Source organism: Prosopis cineraria, unplaced genomic scaffold (genome assembly GCF_029017545.1).
Source record: "Prosopis cineraria cultivar Desert tree isolate PC_DT_omini unplaced genomic scaffold, ASM2901754v1 PC13, whole genome shotgun sequence".
Lineage (NCBI taxonomy): Eukaryota > Viridiplantae > Streptophyta > Magnoliopsida > Fabales > Fabaceae > Prosopis > Prosopis cineraria.
Window position 1 is genome coordinate 39550778 of NW_026555344.1, and position 17174 is coordinate 39567951.

The following is a 17174-nucleotide window of genomic DNA, read 5'->3' on the forward strand; positions in this document are numbered from 1 at the left end:
TCAAACCCCATCATGTTTGATACAAAATTAAATGCTCTACATATACAAACTCATTCTCTAAATAAATTGGTGATAATCTACCACTAAATTAAATTACCATGGTAGGGCTGTATCATTAAATTATCCATTATATTATCCCAAAGAAATTAGGTCAAAATAGGGGAAATCATATAAAACAAAACCGTATAGTAGCTCCTATACTTTAAAGTTAAGAGAGCCAAACACGTATACGTCACAACCACCTCCTCATCTGCTTCGCTTTTTCCGATTATCTTCTTCTTCTTGTTCTTCTTCATCATAATTTCTTTCTCTCTGTCAAAAAATGATTGAGACACCTATGGAGGAAGCTGTGAGGACTACCTGGTCAGAAGAAGACGATCTTGTGAGAGAATTTTTAGATGCGGTAACAGAAGATGCAGATTATCAGAGTTACTACAACACGAGAAAATCAAGCGAGGAGCAAGCCATTATGAATAGGTTCATCTCCAACATGTACTCAGGACCTACCATTACAGATATTGAGAATGCCTTGTCAGTGACATCCAACCAAAGAGAGCAATATTTCCAGCACCTCTCATCATCACCACACAGGTACGTACCCTTTCTAAATAAGCTTAGGTTTCTTGAATTAATATTGAGGATCCAATAATTTGATGTGCCATTTAATTTATTAGAGTTTGCATGTTGGAAAGAGGGTTGAATTTGAGCAGGAGTGAGAACAAGTATAGCCTGAAAATCAAGTGCTGCGGCAATGGGTTGAGCGATGATGGATATAAGTGGAGGAAGTACGGCCAGAAATCTATCAAGAACAGCCCCAATCCTAGGTAACTATTTAAACTATTTAATTATTATCAGTTCTTCAACAACCAACTTAATTAAAGGGATGATTAATCTTACAATTGGTCCCCGACTTGCTAATTTTACTTCATTTCGGTTAATTTGTGAAATCAAATTAATTTTTTAGTACCCACTCCTGATCTTAATTATAAGTTAAGCGAACCAACTTCATGATTTTTAAGGAATAACAGTCAATATCCTTAAACTAGTGAAAAAAAAAAGTTTCAGTTTTTCAGTTTTGCCCTTCACTAAATTAATGGTCATCATAAAGGGTAACTTGATACAATTAGGATGAACAATGTAAATAAGATTTTGAAACTTTGTCTTATAATTAGAGAACGAGAGGGAGTATATCTTAACAAATATAAGTATCTTTGAGAAAATAACCCAATAATTAATTACTAAGAATTTACTGTATGCAAATTGAATTTGTGAAACTTCTTGTCATTACTCATTAATGATTGCTCTATATAATAGTTTAGTGATGTGTGATGTGTGATGTGAGAATATTTACTTATTATCAAAGAATGAGTATACCCTATATGTGTTTTTGTTCTTGACGGATATAGGTAGTATCATACAAATCGAGTTAAGAGTGAATCACAGGTACCTAGGTCGACGTATAAGTCATTAAACCATCTATTGAAGCATATCCATCTTAAGCTATCTCCCTTTTTAAGATACCTGGTCCTAATTAATCTTCCTTTTTCCATATTTCATAGACGGAGCTAGAAACTAGGAAATACTTTGCTATTCATTTCATGTGATATCATTTAATTTGTTTCTAGCTAATAACTTTAATTAATTTTTATTGTATTCTGTTTACAATAAATTGATGTTAAGTATTCATTTCTCCTCCGACAATTATAACTATTAAGAAATTACTTTAGTTAACTAGGGACATTTAAGTTTGCAAGTGAATATGATACTTATTGTCTAATTAATCGGGAGAGATAATTATCTCATTTTCCCTTCCCATCTTTTTTACCTCTTCTTCGTTTTCTAACATTAACATTAACATTTGAAGGGTTCTGATTTAATCTTATGTAAATTTTTTCTTCACTGCAGTCTGAATTTGATTATTTATTGTTTAAAATTTAACATTTAAATATTATTTTAATAAAAAATTAAATCTAAACTGTCTAAGGAGCTAACTTGGATGGCGGCAATTCTTGTTTCTTTGTTGTAATAACAAAGGAGCTACTATAGGTGCACAAACCCAAGGTGCAGTGCCAAGAAGCAAGTGGAGAGATCCAGTGAAGAGCCTGACACTGTTATTGTCACTTATGAAGGGCTCCATCTCCACTATGCTTACCCATATTTTCTCATGGGCCAACCAGGTCATCAAGCCCATCCACCATTGAAAAACTGTAGGCCGGTCTTTTTACAAGCCCAAGCCCATGAGGAAGGCCGAGAATGTGAACAAGGTCATACTCATACCGGCCAGAAGCCCATAGAAACGGACGCTATCTTCCCCTCGACCAATGACGTGGGCCCACAAGGACTGCTTGAAGACATGGTGCCATGGGTGATTCGGAACCCTAGTTTCAGCAATCCCTCGAATTTTTTCTGCTCTTCTTCGTACCCTTCTAATTACTCCTCTCATTCCATTGGCTTCAATTCTAGCATTTAAATAAATTACGTTTATTTATACGTTCATCAACCCAATACTTCTTTAAATTACTACTATTACTGCATCAGTGCCAGACAGCCAGTTTTGCATAAATTAAATAATTTATGTATCTGCAATAGTTCATGTGTGTTGTCATGTATGCTTTACATCAGTTTTTTTAAAAGGAGGACACACACATGAATATAAATAATAACAATGTATTAAAATAACAATTCACAAGGCTCAATCCAGGTAAGTAGAGGGTTGTGGGTTTAATCTCACTTGTAATATTAGGCCATGAATGCTTGTTCTTCTAATTCAGAAAAACAATTCACAGGGTTAATTAAGGGGAGATTGATTCAAAAGTTTCAAAAGAGGCATTAATGATAGTTAGATTCTAACAAAATTTTTTGAAAATTGAATTGTAAATTTGAATCAGATAATTTCAAACAAGAATCTCAATTACAAATTGAGAGTTTTTTTTCTAATTTAAATGTCTTATTTTTAAGTAGAATGCCTGACTTTCCAATTATATAAATTGATATCTACAATTTAATTTTTTTAAAAAAATTTATTAAAGATCTAACTGTCATTAATTCAGATAAAGGATTTATATATGAAATAGATCTACTATGGTCCAAAATAAAAACGATAAATAACTGAGGTCTTTTTTAGTTAATTGGAAGAAAAAAAATAGTGCTGTGATGAGATGTTACGTTAAAATATAATAAAACTATTTTATAAAATCATTCAGATAATTTGGTGCCTTTCCGTTATCTATAACTGGGTGGCTTCAAACTATTCAACATGCAAATGCATACTTTTCTCGTTTTCAATCGCGACCAGCTTCTGCATATACACAGAAGGTCCAAATACCAGTGATGGTGATGGGGGAGTGAATACGTGTGGAAAATAATATAGGAATATCTAATGAAGCCTGCTTTTCAAGTTCTTTAACACTGGATGATGAAATTAGAGATTCGTCATTCTTTTATTTGACTTGTATTGTTAAATTGTCCTCCACAAGCTATGCTCTCTCATTGATAATAATAATAATATAAGAATCATCATTGTCACCGCTGTCATCATCCTCAATTTCATTACATCTAGAGAGAGAGTTGAATTTAATCGCTTTCATCTTCTTTTCAATAAACATTTTTTCCTAATCTGTGAAATAACTAACCGATAAATTAAGGGATAAATCATGAAGGCTAACTATACAAAAATTATGTACGCACACGAAGGGCGGTGCATTGATGAGCAGCGAAAAGTAGGATGAATGATTACTATATTTGTTTGAATTCATTGCTCTTAAATTATTGTGCACCACAATATATAGTTTGTGAAAATAATAATAAAGAACTATGAAAGTGAAAATGACTAATATGATGGGCGGTCATCCTCATATTGTAGGGAAGAGAGCAGGATAATGGAAGAAGGGAGGCCACAAATTAGTAAAGGAGGCGAGTGATAATTAGGGATCACACATTTGATATCTGAATACAGTCCTCCTTCCCAGATCAGCTTTGGTCTCATTGGACTCCATCTCTCTCCCTGACTTGAGCGCTCACATTGAGTGGTCTCTGTGCCTGTGCGTGCGTCTCATACATATTGTCTCATATTATTCTCGCCCATCCCTCACCTAGCTAGCTGGCATTATGCCTCTAGAAAAATCTCGAGTCAAAAAGAAATGACAGTCGAAGTATACATACAAGTGAAACGTGTATATCAGAGGGCCGTCTAATCACATGTACATGTTGCACCTAACAAGCTCGTTAATACTACTAGTATGTGGTGTTGTTGGGTCAAAACTTCAAAATTATTAGTGCGAAGCCAACTCCCATGCGCTCAAATATAAAGTCTATCATTGTAGCTTGGGCTGTACAAAAGTCATTCGATCTTATCCGATTCAGTTTGACTCAAGATGATCCTATCATGTCCGGTCTATATAAACACTAGTCCTTTATGATCAAAAACATAAAAAAATCAAACTATTTTTTTGAGTTGGACTGGACAGGAGACTGGGCATTTAAACTACTTGGTCCAGTATGGTCCTATTAATTTATTTAATATAATTATAATTAATTTATGTTTGACAAATACTTTAAATGTAATTGATGTTAACGAGATGATTGCATAAAAATTTGTTGAGTTTGTTTTTAAATTATTGCTGTAATATAGTGTTGTTGAAGTTTGTTAAGTATTGTTTTTGTTGAAATTATAAATTTAAATCATTTGGACTATAACTGAAATACTTTTTTTGTTGTTGGAAATTATTATGAATTTATTATGATTATAAGTGATTTTATTATCTTAATTGAGTATATTAGGTTGAAATGAATTATTACCTCTCGCGAAGGAAAAAGAAAAAATAACTAAGTGAGTACTGGACTAATAGGACCAATCTTCCAATCTTATAGACCAAATTTGATCCTGTTAATTTTTATGTTATCACTGGACAAGATTGAATTATGAGTTGTCTAACCAGTCTTTTTCATGAAAGAACTAAACTTTGAGTTAGGTCAAATTGAATGCCGTCCAGTTCTTTGTGTAGCCCTAACTATAGCAACTTATAAGATACTCTCTCAAATTCTTTTTATAAGTTACTTCTAGCATGCATGTTTCATTGGAATTAAAAAAAAATCTCAAATCTCATTAACTCTATCCAAAAATTCATAATATGCTTAATTTAAAAATAAAATACTCTAGCATTTAATAACGATATTCCCAATATTTAGTAGGGGCAAAAGGACAAAGATAAATACAAAAATCATATAGTTATTTAATAAATAAGGCAAAATAAATACTCTCTCTACCATATAAATTTGACTGCTGCAGTAGCACTGGATAATGTCTCAACTATTGAAATAATTTGATATATGTTGTTGATTTGCATTAATTAGTTATTGAGTTCATAACATATTGATTTTTTATAATCTCATGTGAAATGTAATAGTTAAATCACACAAGTGAACCCTCATACGATCCATTTAAATATAGTAAAATCTACAATCATTTAACTCTCAATTTTATCTCTATCACAAAGTTAAAAAACTTGCGAGAAAATTAACTAATTAATTAAATTTTTTAAGTGATTAAGTAATGAGTAGTCTTTTGCACATTGAATACATTATGTTATAAGACGTCATTACTCATCAGGCAAACGGCTTCTAACACACTGTTTGTTTTCTTCTCCTTCTCTCTACATCTCATACCGCAAATTAAAAAAAAAAATGATGGAGCCGCTAAAAGGTTCTCATTAAAGGCTTCATTGCTAATAGTTTTTTACGGTAATAAATATAGTCATCATCAAAAGTATACCTTTAGTGGTTGTTAAAAATTAATCTGTCACGATAATATAAAGATATACTTTTGGTGATGGTTATATTTGTTACCGTTAAAGATAATACTTTTGGTGGCAGCAATAGTCGCCACTAGAGGTATATTTTTAGTGAAAATTATGTTTGTTGTCACCAAAAACTATTATTGATAAGATTTTTTGTGTGCACATTTTGGCGATGACTAGTCATTAAAAAAAATAAAAGAGTCATATCATGCCACATCATCTTGTCATGTGTGCATGCCTCTTCATGTTGCCTAACATCTTGTGCCACATCACCCCACCATATATGCACCATCTTATACTACATTATCTAACACCTCGCTTCACATCACCCCACCATATCTACACCTTCGCTTGCCATGCCGTGCTTACATATTTATTATAAAATATGCCCAAATTAAGATTTGAGTCCTTAATCTTCACCTCTCAAACCTTAAGTCATCTCTCTTTATCAATTAAATTAAAATGCACTTATAGTTGTTATATAAAAAATTAAATATATATTATCTAACTACATACACATATATCAAATAATATATTATTAAAAAGATATACATGTATATTATATTATATTTTTATTTATTAATATGATAAAATAATTTATATGAGTGCATATGTATTATATTTTTAATAAAATACTATTTTTGTAGCAAAAAATATTATTTTTATTAGGAAGATGAACTTAAAATATAATAATTGCATTATAAACATTTTAAATATTTTTAAAATTTTATTTTTTATTTTTTAAATGAAAATAATTAAATATATAATTGATTTATAAGTATGTATTATATTAGTTTACATTAAATATCTTTTTCTTTTTCTCCTCCATATTTTTCTCAAAAATTAATAAATAAATGACTAAACTTTTATCTTCTTCTAAGTTAAATACTTCCCCTTCTTTCGTTAAAAATAAATTTTATCTTCAATTTTTTAATTATCTTAGAAAATTATTTTCATATCAAATATGTTTTAACCATATAAATTTTATCACTATTCATTTTGGACAATTGTTCTTCATTATCTTCAAGAAGGAAATGGGTGGACATGTGAAAACAAAAAGTAGATGCAAAACAAAAAAAGTTAAATTAAAAATTTAAGTGGATATATCATAATTAAAATAAAAAGATGATGAAGAACATTATATAGGCTTCAACTGGTAAAAGAATTATACTTTTTAATTAGAGGTTTCATCTTCGAGCTTTAGAAGTACAATAGTGTTGGAGGTAGAATTTTTATTCAAAAGCATCTTGTCTTTGATTTATATTATTTTGGACTTCCATTAAAATTTCTTTAACTGAGGCAGTCTCCAGATAATAAGAAATACTTTCTAATAACTTTACAATTTAAAATAAATAAATTTTAATAAGTTTATAAATAATTTCATCCATAATTTAACTTAAGCATAAATTAAACAACAATTCTCATCAACAACAATCCCAATTGATTTAACATTAACAAATTAAACAATGTGAATAATTTGAAGAACAAGAACTAAATGAGGAAAATTAAAAATAAAATACTTGAAAGATTGATGACAGAACACCAAGAAGATATAGAAGCTTGAAGGCATGACATAATAAATTATTTAATATTTTCCCTTCATATTTTTCTGGAAAACTAATAAATAAATTATTAAACTTTTATCTTCTCCCAAGTTAAATGCTTCACCTTATTTTATTAAAAATAAATTTTATCTATAATTTTTAAATTGTCTTAAAAAAGTATTTTCATAAAAAAATTATTTTAATCATATAAATTTTTTTAATAGTCATTTTGAAAAATTTTAAATTTTTAATGAATACTAAAAACTTGTACAATATAAAATAATTACAAGAATCTCATATATGATTGATTTGACTAACTTTTAATCGTTCTCTATCTCATTACTTCTAATAATTTTTCTTAATAATAATCTATTATAAAAATCTTACTCATTACTTCTTTTTTTCATAACAATGGAAACCTAGACATTAGATAGAATCACAATACATCCTTGTTGGAAAATCATTAGAGCTCGGCAGAAAGATTAGACACTATATTTGTAATATGTCAAGCATTAAGTTTGTAATGTATCAAGTAGTCTATAATACCATTTATATCTCTTACAATCTATACAACTTTGGTGTTCCAAAATCATTTATGTATATGTTTGTAAGTAAGTATTTATGTATAATTTAGCCTGATTATAATTACAAGTAATCACTCATTAATATTTTAATTATATTATACTATATTAAAATACTAACTTAATAAGATCATTCTTAAAAAAGATGAGCTATATATGTCTAAAAAAATATTATGTTTAATACAAAAATTAAAAATAATTTAATAATTAAAATTAACACATCTTCATTATTATTTATTTTATTTCTTGATTCTAAATATAATTTATTTCTCATTATATATATAAAATAAGAAATTTAATTTTATAAATAGCTTTTGAATGATTTTATTTAATTTTAAATTTTTAAAATGATTCATAAGAATTTTTTAATAATATTATAAATTATTTCATAAAATTTAAATTATATTTAGTTTTTTTAAAAATATACTTTTAGTAATGACAAATATTTTTACAAAAATTAATTATCTAATTTTTTAAAAATTTTAAATTATGTTTTAAAATACTTTTATCACCGCTAAAAATTTATTTTTTGTGGGTTAAAATTTATCATCAAAAGTGAACTTTTAACAGTAACATTTAAAAGTTATTATCAAAAAATTAAGTTTTGTCATCGACTTTTGACAGTGATATTGGTCCATTTTTGCAGTAACTTTTAATTATCGTTATCAAAAATAGATATTTGATGGTGACTTTTTTTATTTCTACCAAAAGTCTTATATATATGTGTGTGTGTGTGTGTATATGTAGCCAGTGTCTTCGTAAAATTAAGGAGGCTTGGTCAGTTGTGAATCTATCCACTCTCAAGATAATTGAGATTTTTATTACTCGAGTATATACCATCTCTAGAACAAAGAAGGATTTCTCATACGCTCATTAAACTTTTCTGTGATTAGTTTGATTGATTAATGAGATAGTTTCAACATCAACCTCAAATATTATCTGTATGCGGGCAGGGTAGCTATATTTATAAATTGGAATCTTAATTATATGGCTCCTGTAATGTGGGCAGGGACGCTGTGAAGCTGGGTAGCCTCGTGCATGGCTAGCTGGAATATAGGATATCGTCAAACGATATATATATATATATATATATGTGGCCATGATAATTTCAAAAGGCAATTAATAATAGATTTTCCCACCTTGAAGATTAATCATAAGAGGCTGAAAAAACTTTGTCTTGTTCATTGATAGAGGCCATTATTGATGATGAATGTGAATTATTTGTGATTGACATTATAAGAGTTAAGCACTTATTACAAAGAAGTCTAGGTTTAAGAGTAGGGACGATGATGATCTCGGATACAGAAGTGGGGATGGGTTCCACCATTGATGAAGCTTCACATCAAATAATTGAGAGTGCATGCATCTACTTTGGTTAATTTCCTCACAGACAAGATACTTCTGGATCACACCAAACAACTTGTGGAGCAGGACTACCCAAGGACCATGGCACCTAACTGCTCGTCCTTGCTTGCCCACGATATTTTTATTTCATGATCTTCCACCATTTCATCTTGTTTTAATTATAAACTACACCTTATATATATTTGTCCTTAATTCCCCAATGCAATTTAGGTACATACCTAATCAACAATCTATATTCTGTATATGTATAATTTACAAAATAACCGCTTTATTCATAAACTATAAATAATGACTCATTGCACATGCACGACTTCACAACCTTTGAAGACAAGATATAGCATTGCATCATATTGAAATAATTAATCGTCGCTAGAAAAAAAAAAAATGCTCACATTGCGTCTCGAACAAGATCAATTTTTGTTGATACTTATACACCAGAAATCTAATCTAAAGTCTTTTCTAAAATGGAAGTTCCAAGGGAAACTGAATGGCCTCCTGCTTGGAATTTGGAAAGCAAATAGATAGGCGAATTAGTAGCTACACAAGAAGACCAATAATAATGTGGGTAGCAATCATTTGGGGGCCTTTTTGGCTGTCCCAACTTCAAATTATTGTCTGGAAGCTAACGTACAAAGTTAGGAGAAAGAGATGATGATGAGAAGTGCCACCTGACTAAATTTGATTGGTGGCACTATCTTCCATCATTGCAATTTTGAATTTCTCCAATTTTACGTGATTTTTAACTTTCAATAAGCAACGCCATCGCCGATTTGCTTCATCATTCCAACGATATAATTATATTACCTAGCCCCTTTCTTCGAACTTCGTTTATATGAGTGGATATTTATTTAGTCTCTCGTTGTTCTCTTTCGTTGCCATTCATGTTTCTTTCTTTATTAAAAGTCCCTTTGCCTTGTAATAAAAAAACATCAATTTGCGAATTAAGTAAACCTATAAATCAGCCAATTCATATCAAACATATATATAATTATACGTATAGTCCATTTTGCGTATTCCCAGCTAAAGTATAGTAAAATAATGACCACTCTTTGCTTACTAATATCACTTTTTTAAATTCCCATCATCAAATTATAAAGAATCAAATCAAAATATAATGGATATTCTGCATTATTATCCGGAATAACACTAGAGTGAGCGAACCACGCACGTCTTCCAATGTTCATGATTGAATTCCCTTCTCTTTCCAAATGTTACCAGCAGAACGTTTTCGGCTGATCTTAAAAAAAAGGGGAGAAAAAAAAATCAATGCAAAAAGGTAGATATTTTATTTCATTGAGATTCACTTATTCAAGATTTATATATATCGTAATTTATCGGCCAACCAAAAAAGATGAACTTATTGGAGATAATTAGGCATATATAGTAATTTAAACAAATTGACAACAATCAGCATAGGCCAATGTGTTATTCTGTAACTAAAAATTAAAAAATGAACACATTTTTCAGTTGGCTTCTCTTCATTTACATTTGTCTCCATTACCTCTTCACTGCACATCTCAAGAATATCATATATTAGATCGAATTTTAAATGATGTAAATTTAATATTTTACAAAATATTTTTTATTTTTTCTTCAATACAGTTATAAACTATTCAAACTAGTGTTGGTATATTTTTTAATCAAACTAGTGTTGGTATATTTTTCATACGGCACTTACCATGTTAGTCATTATTGTTATAAACATTTTAAGCTGATTTTTAAATTCAAAACCGAATTTTTTGACCAAAAGCTACTTATTTTAATTTAATAAACAAATCATTTAAATATATAAGTTTGCGGCTAAAATTTCTGCCATAAGAAATTCTATTCGTTCCACGTTCTTTTCTAGTTAGAAGTAACTAGAAAACACGAATAGGATCTCTACCTTTGTCACACGTAATTACCGTACTAATTATATTTAATTATTTGATTGTCTTTTCAAATACAAATGTTGTTGAAAATTATTTTAGGACAAAAACGTACTGTTTCTGTAGTTCCATTTTTTAAAAGTTTTTTATGGCCTTTGTTTCATCATTTGAATTTGTCTAATAAACTATATATATTGAGAGATGTTTTTTATGATTCGCTTTATTTTTTATTTTAATCTAACTGGACATACAGTCCATGTATTTCATAGAGTTTGAAGTGAGTTACACTGTTTATAAGAAATGCAATTTCAAATAAATTTTATTTATATTGATGATGATTATGAGTCATAAATGATTTTCTTATAATATGACTTCAATTTCTAAAAAAATATCGAAATACTTTTCCCCCTTTTATGTTTAGTTTATCAATGGTCTATTACTGGGCACACGCAGCCTCGTGAACCATAGTAACTTCTATTCAGAGTTGTAACATTCACAGTCTTAATTAATCTATTAGAATTTTTGTAGTGAAAGTTGATTAATTGCTCGGAAGCCGAGTTTTTTTTTTTTTTCCAGTGGTCATATATAAGTCATAACTTCTGAATTCATACAAAACCTGAGCATATAAAGCTTTTTAATCCAGTATGTTATTATAAGAATATTTATGTAATTTTAAAACTTATTAGTTAAAAATAAAAAAATTATATTGCTATTAAAATGAAACCAATCATAATAGAAAGACAAAATTCATTTTAACAAAGTAGTCGTGATCAACTAACTTGAATTATATTGCTATCTTTAAATTAAACCTGACTTATTCCATCGACAACTTAATTGATTTAGTTAGAGCTTAATTACCTATACAGCTATTATACCTCTAGGAGTTTGAACCCATAAATTTTGGCTTAATGAGAATATTAGTGTGTGTGTGTGTGTGTGTGTGTGGTTGTTCCTAGAATTGATAAATTCAATCTCAAATGAGTATAAAGTAGAGCCAAATTAAAATTACCGAAATAAAGGAAAAGAGCATATATGTGGAAGAGATTTAATTTTCCTTACAAATAGAGAAAGTGGAATCAAGTTGAACGACAGGGATTAATTAAAGAAAGTGGGTAGGCACGTGTGAGACACGAGTTAAAGGCCGGAAGAAGCTGCTAGATAATGATGAACAAGATCGAGGAGGGAAGGGAGAAGATAAAAATAAAAAAGGTCACTTTAGATTAGGTTGGCGGTGGGACTTGCAAGCTATCAGAACGGTTCAAAGTGCCTCTACGTCAATTTAAATGATACCTTTGTTATTAATGTGTATATGTTTCCATATTATAATAAAACAAATGTACTCTTGTTTATTTATATTTTGACGTATCCAAGTTCCTTTCACTCTCATCATTGCTTGTCTTCGTTCTCCCATTATTGGCCTTTCTTCGCCCCCAAAAAATTCACCATTTCATCCTCCCCATATATATACATATATATATATATATATATATCTCCAAAAATAACTTTTTTAAATTTAAACCTCTAAAAATCATTGACTTATCAAATGAAACCATAATACATTTTTTATTTCCAAATTTTAAGGATCGAATAATTAAACTTAATAATATGTCAACTAATGAATTAATCTTCTAATTTGGAGAGACCCGCGCCTCATTATTAGCTTCGTACCCTTTCATATCCAATGAATTATTAGTTGAGAGACCAATGCCTAACTATTTAGTTGTAAAGAAATATTTTTAATTTCTTTTTATAATCACTTTTAATATATTTTATTAAATATTAAAAAAAATCTTATAACTCATTAAATACATCTTAAAATTTAAATTTTTTAATTTTCGTCTTATTAAATATACATATTTTAATAATATAACAGAGAATAAAAACAGAAATTTGTGATTAAAAAAAGTTAATTATACATAATTCAATCGCCTATTTTCTCACAGTACATTATTAAGTTAAAAATAGTCCAACTGCGCATTAAACAATATACAAAGAAAGAAAATGTTCTCCCTCCATGGGTGGCCTCGTCTGAACACTGCAGCAGAAAGCGGACAAGAACCCTAATAATGAAATGGCGTGATGTGTGAACCTTGAAATTGAACAAGTTCCCATAAGCTAAAATCCAAAGTTAATATGTAAACTATTATTAGGGTTACGACATTTTTTGTGCAAGTAATAAAAATAGTAACATGCTTTCCATCAGATCACAGTTTTCGTTGCTGTAGCGTTCTGAGTCAACCAAACTTCACCTACTGAAAGACAAGCCCCCCCCCCCCTTTTTATCTTTCTCTGTTTTTTTATATACCTAAACTCCCCCATTGGTGGCTTAAGAGCTCCAATAAGAGTCACATATATAATCACACATAACTATATTAAATATATAATTGAAATATAATAACGAAAATGTCACGATCAGAGCCAACCCAGGTGGCTGGAATTATTGAAAGACTGAAATGGAGCTTTCATGAGACAGCCAGAGAGCAGCTTAGCTAGCCCAGTGACCACGGCCCACAAACTGCCCACGTTTTCACTAATATAAGCTGTCTCTTATTAGTTGTATTCTACTCCAGAATAATTGCTTTCCCTAATCTGTAACTTATTTTCCCCTGATTACAAAAGTAATTCTTACTAATAAGTGTAAAATATAATTAGACACATGCATGGTTTCTTAACGTTAGGGAAGATTTGGATTTTTTTTCCTTCCATGTCATAAAACATTTACAAATTAACACTGGATTACTCATAATTTATCATAACACTGTTTTCCCAAAAAAAAAAAAGTGAAGAGTTAAAAAGTTACAATACTGACAAAAAAGGAAAGTTTAAAAACATGCATCTTCAAGGCTTGGTGTGACCCAGAAACTGTGTTGTGTGTGTGTGTGTGTGTGTCTAACAATATATTATTCGTGGATCATGAATATTATTTGAGCTTCCTGCGTGCAATATCCTAGACCATGATTTAAAAAATTACTCTATATTGAAAGATATTTATAGATAGTTTTCGAAGAATAAAAATATTAATGATTTCAAAAACATTACCATCAAGTTAAAAGAAAAATTACCCGTCTCGGAATATATTGAATGGTAATTTTTTAAAAAACATATGCCATTGAATCTTAAAAAAAAAAAGATGAAAAATGGGCGTTTATATGCATTTTTTTCCCTCTCCAGAAGAGGGCATGGAAAGAAGGATCTTTTGTGTGGAATTAATACTGGAGTTAGCAGCTGGTTTGATCTACTGGGTTTTGTACTTTTGCCAAGGATGCAATCTTAGGTTCCAATTATTGGTTCCTTATGACCTTAAAATAAGATCAGAGAAACAGACGTGTGATGGTGTTCATTAGAATTGTCATTTTCACTTAATTATTGACGCCTCGGTCATATCTCTCTATTAATTAATTATTCCATAAATGAGTATGGTCCTATCAGCAGGCAACCACCCCAGCTCTGGGAAATCAATTATTTAAGTAAACCCAAATTTCTATATAATATATCGTTAAGCGACAATTAATTAATTTATTATTACCCTAAAGATGGAAGTTTGATCTCTTTTCTTATGACTAACTGAGCGTATATTGCTAGATAGATGACTTTGAATGGAAGAGAAATCCCTCAAATAATGGAGTACTACTTAATCTAAAATTCCCGCAAGATAATTATGCAATCATGGATGATGACATACACCTTTGCTCAATCTGCTCAAGGGATATACGTTGGATTATTTTTTTTTTAATTTTTATTTCGTATATTTTAAGATTACTTGGTTATGCACTTGCTAGCTGCATTATGGGGATTGCTTGATCAGTGGTGATTGTCTTTGGTACTGCAATTCCTTCATTCTTACAAATAAGACTAACGTATAACGCGAAGTATCTTTCCCTTGTACTTCTGGTGTTTTAATTTTATATAAAATTTTAATTTGATTTCTTAATTTTATAAAGTATTTTTTCAATCTCTTCACCTTAACACCATTAGTTTTAAATTGTTATTTTTATGCCAATCATTGTTATTTAAAAAAAATTAAATTTTATATGTCAATATTTGATAATGCTTTGTCATTATTTAAAGTTTAATGTAAACTTTTTTGTGCTAAAACTAACATCTAATAGTATTGGGGTTAAAGAACTTAAAAACACTTTATGAAATTAAGGGATCAAAATAATATCTCTTATAAAGTTAAAGGATTAAAATTATATTTTGACATAAAAATAATTAAGTTTTGGGTGAAGGTGTACTTTTGGTTTGCCTCTGAAGTATTTTCTGAGGAGCACCCAATACCGTAACATTTTTGTTAAGTAATTTTGCCCTTAAAGTTAGCAAAATAAAGCATTTTTGCCCTTTCATTCAAATTTTTTAATATTAAACATTTAATAAAAAGGGCAAAAATGCTTCACTTTAGTAACTTTAAGGGCAAAATTACTCTAACAAAAATTTTAGAGTGTTTGGTGCTTCTTGAAAAATTGTACCTTAACCCTTAAGATTTTTTGACCCGGGAAACAAAAATAATGAAGTTAATATTAAATGAATTATTAGTTTATTGTGGACGGAGTTGTGCTGACAAAAATACTAACATCATGTTGGCACAAATTGTCATAGTTTATATGTATAATGATAGCGATGATGATTTTGTCCGAGTTTAGGTAATTCAATTAGTTAAAATTAATTTAAATCCAAAATATACTTGAGCATGTAAGGTTTACTATTTTGGTACATATATCATGTCCATATTACCATATACTCCCTCCAGTTATTGATAATTACAATTCCACATGATGGCATGGGGTTCCAATTAGTTTGAACAAAAGGTGGTAATAGATTCTTGGATATTTTTGGACAATGGGCCATGGAATATAAGAAAAAATGAAATTGAAGTGGTGGCTTAGCGAGAAAGCAGAACAATTTATGAATAGTTAACAGTGAATGTTGAAAACAGGAACAAGTGAAGTGAAGAAAGGAACGACAAGACAGTAAAGAGAGAGAGAGAGAGATTTATTTGAAAGGGTTAAAAAAACAAAAACAAAAGATAAACAGCTGTCCCGAAACACTTAAGATCACTCTTTGTTAAAAAATGGATGTTCACGTGAAGATGCTACATTTGTTTTTTTGGCTGGGTGGAAACGTGATGAAGATGCTATCTTGTTAGGTGGGGTTATGATCAACACTATATTCAACAACACCACCAAAGCCCAAATTATAACTCATTCCAATCACTCATTTGCATGCCTCTCCTTCCACGTATATTATTTCCTTCGTTTATGATTTTTCTACCCCCCTACATCCAAAAGCTAGTAATTACTCATATTTATTCTCCCGTGTCAACTCACACTTCATAAATATGACAGCCACACAAAATAATCATTTTTAATCAATTAACAAAATATAAGTAATGCCATGTCCAAAGTTAGTTCATGTAGTATGTACGAGGTGGGGTCAAAGTCGAGATGAAATGATCAATCAAACACTTTGTTAATGACTTTGCATTCCGATAACAATAAATGGGATGTCATGCACTCAATCACACTGATTACACTTAAAGAGCTAAGTGTCTATCCCTCTAAACAAAAAAGAAAAAAAAAATCAAACGCCTTCATTGTACATAAAAATAAATAAATAACCCCCTATAATTTGTTAATATGTTTTTTTAATTGAAAGAAAACCAATACATAAACCAGACTTCAGCCATGAGATTTAGAGCGCTGTGGTGTTTCGGAGAAGGTACGTGACAAGTTAGGCAGTCACATGACATGAAGGGGTCGATAGTTTCGAGGCATATAATTAAGCAATGAACGAAGTAATACTTTTTTTGTTTAAAAATATAAAAAAAATTAATTGAATCTCAACCTCAATAAAATTATTATTTACTTTTAAATTAACTATTTTTTATATTTATTTTTATAAATATTTTAAAATAAATATAAAATAATTTATTTAATAAAAACACTTAAAAAAATAATAATTATATTTTAAAAATTAAAAATATTTTATATTTTTAAATAAGATATTACTTAGACAATGTTGATC

At 29.5% G+C, this 17174-nt stretch overlaps 1 protein-coding gene across 2 annotated transcripts; it reads left to right on the forward strand.

The window, feature by feature from the left end:
• The first annotated feature begins 226 nt into the window (after nucleotides 1-226).
• LOC129291830 (probable WRKY transcription factor 49) lies at nucleotides 227-2578 on the forward strand. Of its 2 annotated transcripts, none has more exons than XM_054929372.1 (3): nucleotides 227-591; nucleotides 693-824; nucleotides 2035-2578. In XM_054929372.1, the coding sequence occupies exons 1-3, from the start codon at nucleotides 323-325 to the stop codon at nucleotides 2468-2470; spliced, it is 837 nt and encodes a 278-aa protein (XP_054785347.1). In that variant the 5' UTR covers nucleotides 227-322; the 3' UTR covers nucleotides 2471-2578. The 2 variants fall into 2 exon arrangements, with proteins under 2 accessions (XP_054785347.1, XP_054785346.1); XM_054929371.1 differs by having other exon boundaries at nucleotides 675-824; nucleotides 2035-2577.
• Nucleotides 2579-17174: the final 14596 nt, after the last annotated feature.

Bases quoted from the DNA above. Each gene is read 5' to 3' on its own strand.
- LOC129291830 (XM_054929371.1), top strand. From the start codon at position 323: ATGATTGAGACACCTATGGAGGAAGCTGTGAGGACTACCTGGTCAGAA. The intron at 592-674 runs GTACGTACCCTT...TTAATTTATTAG, and splicing joins CTCTCATCATCACCACACAG to AGTTTGCATGTTGGAAAGAG. The intron at 825-2,034 runs GTAACTATTTAA...GTAATAACAAAG, and splicing joins AAGAACAGCCCCAATCCTAG to GAGCTACTATAGGTGCACAA.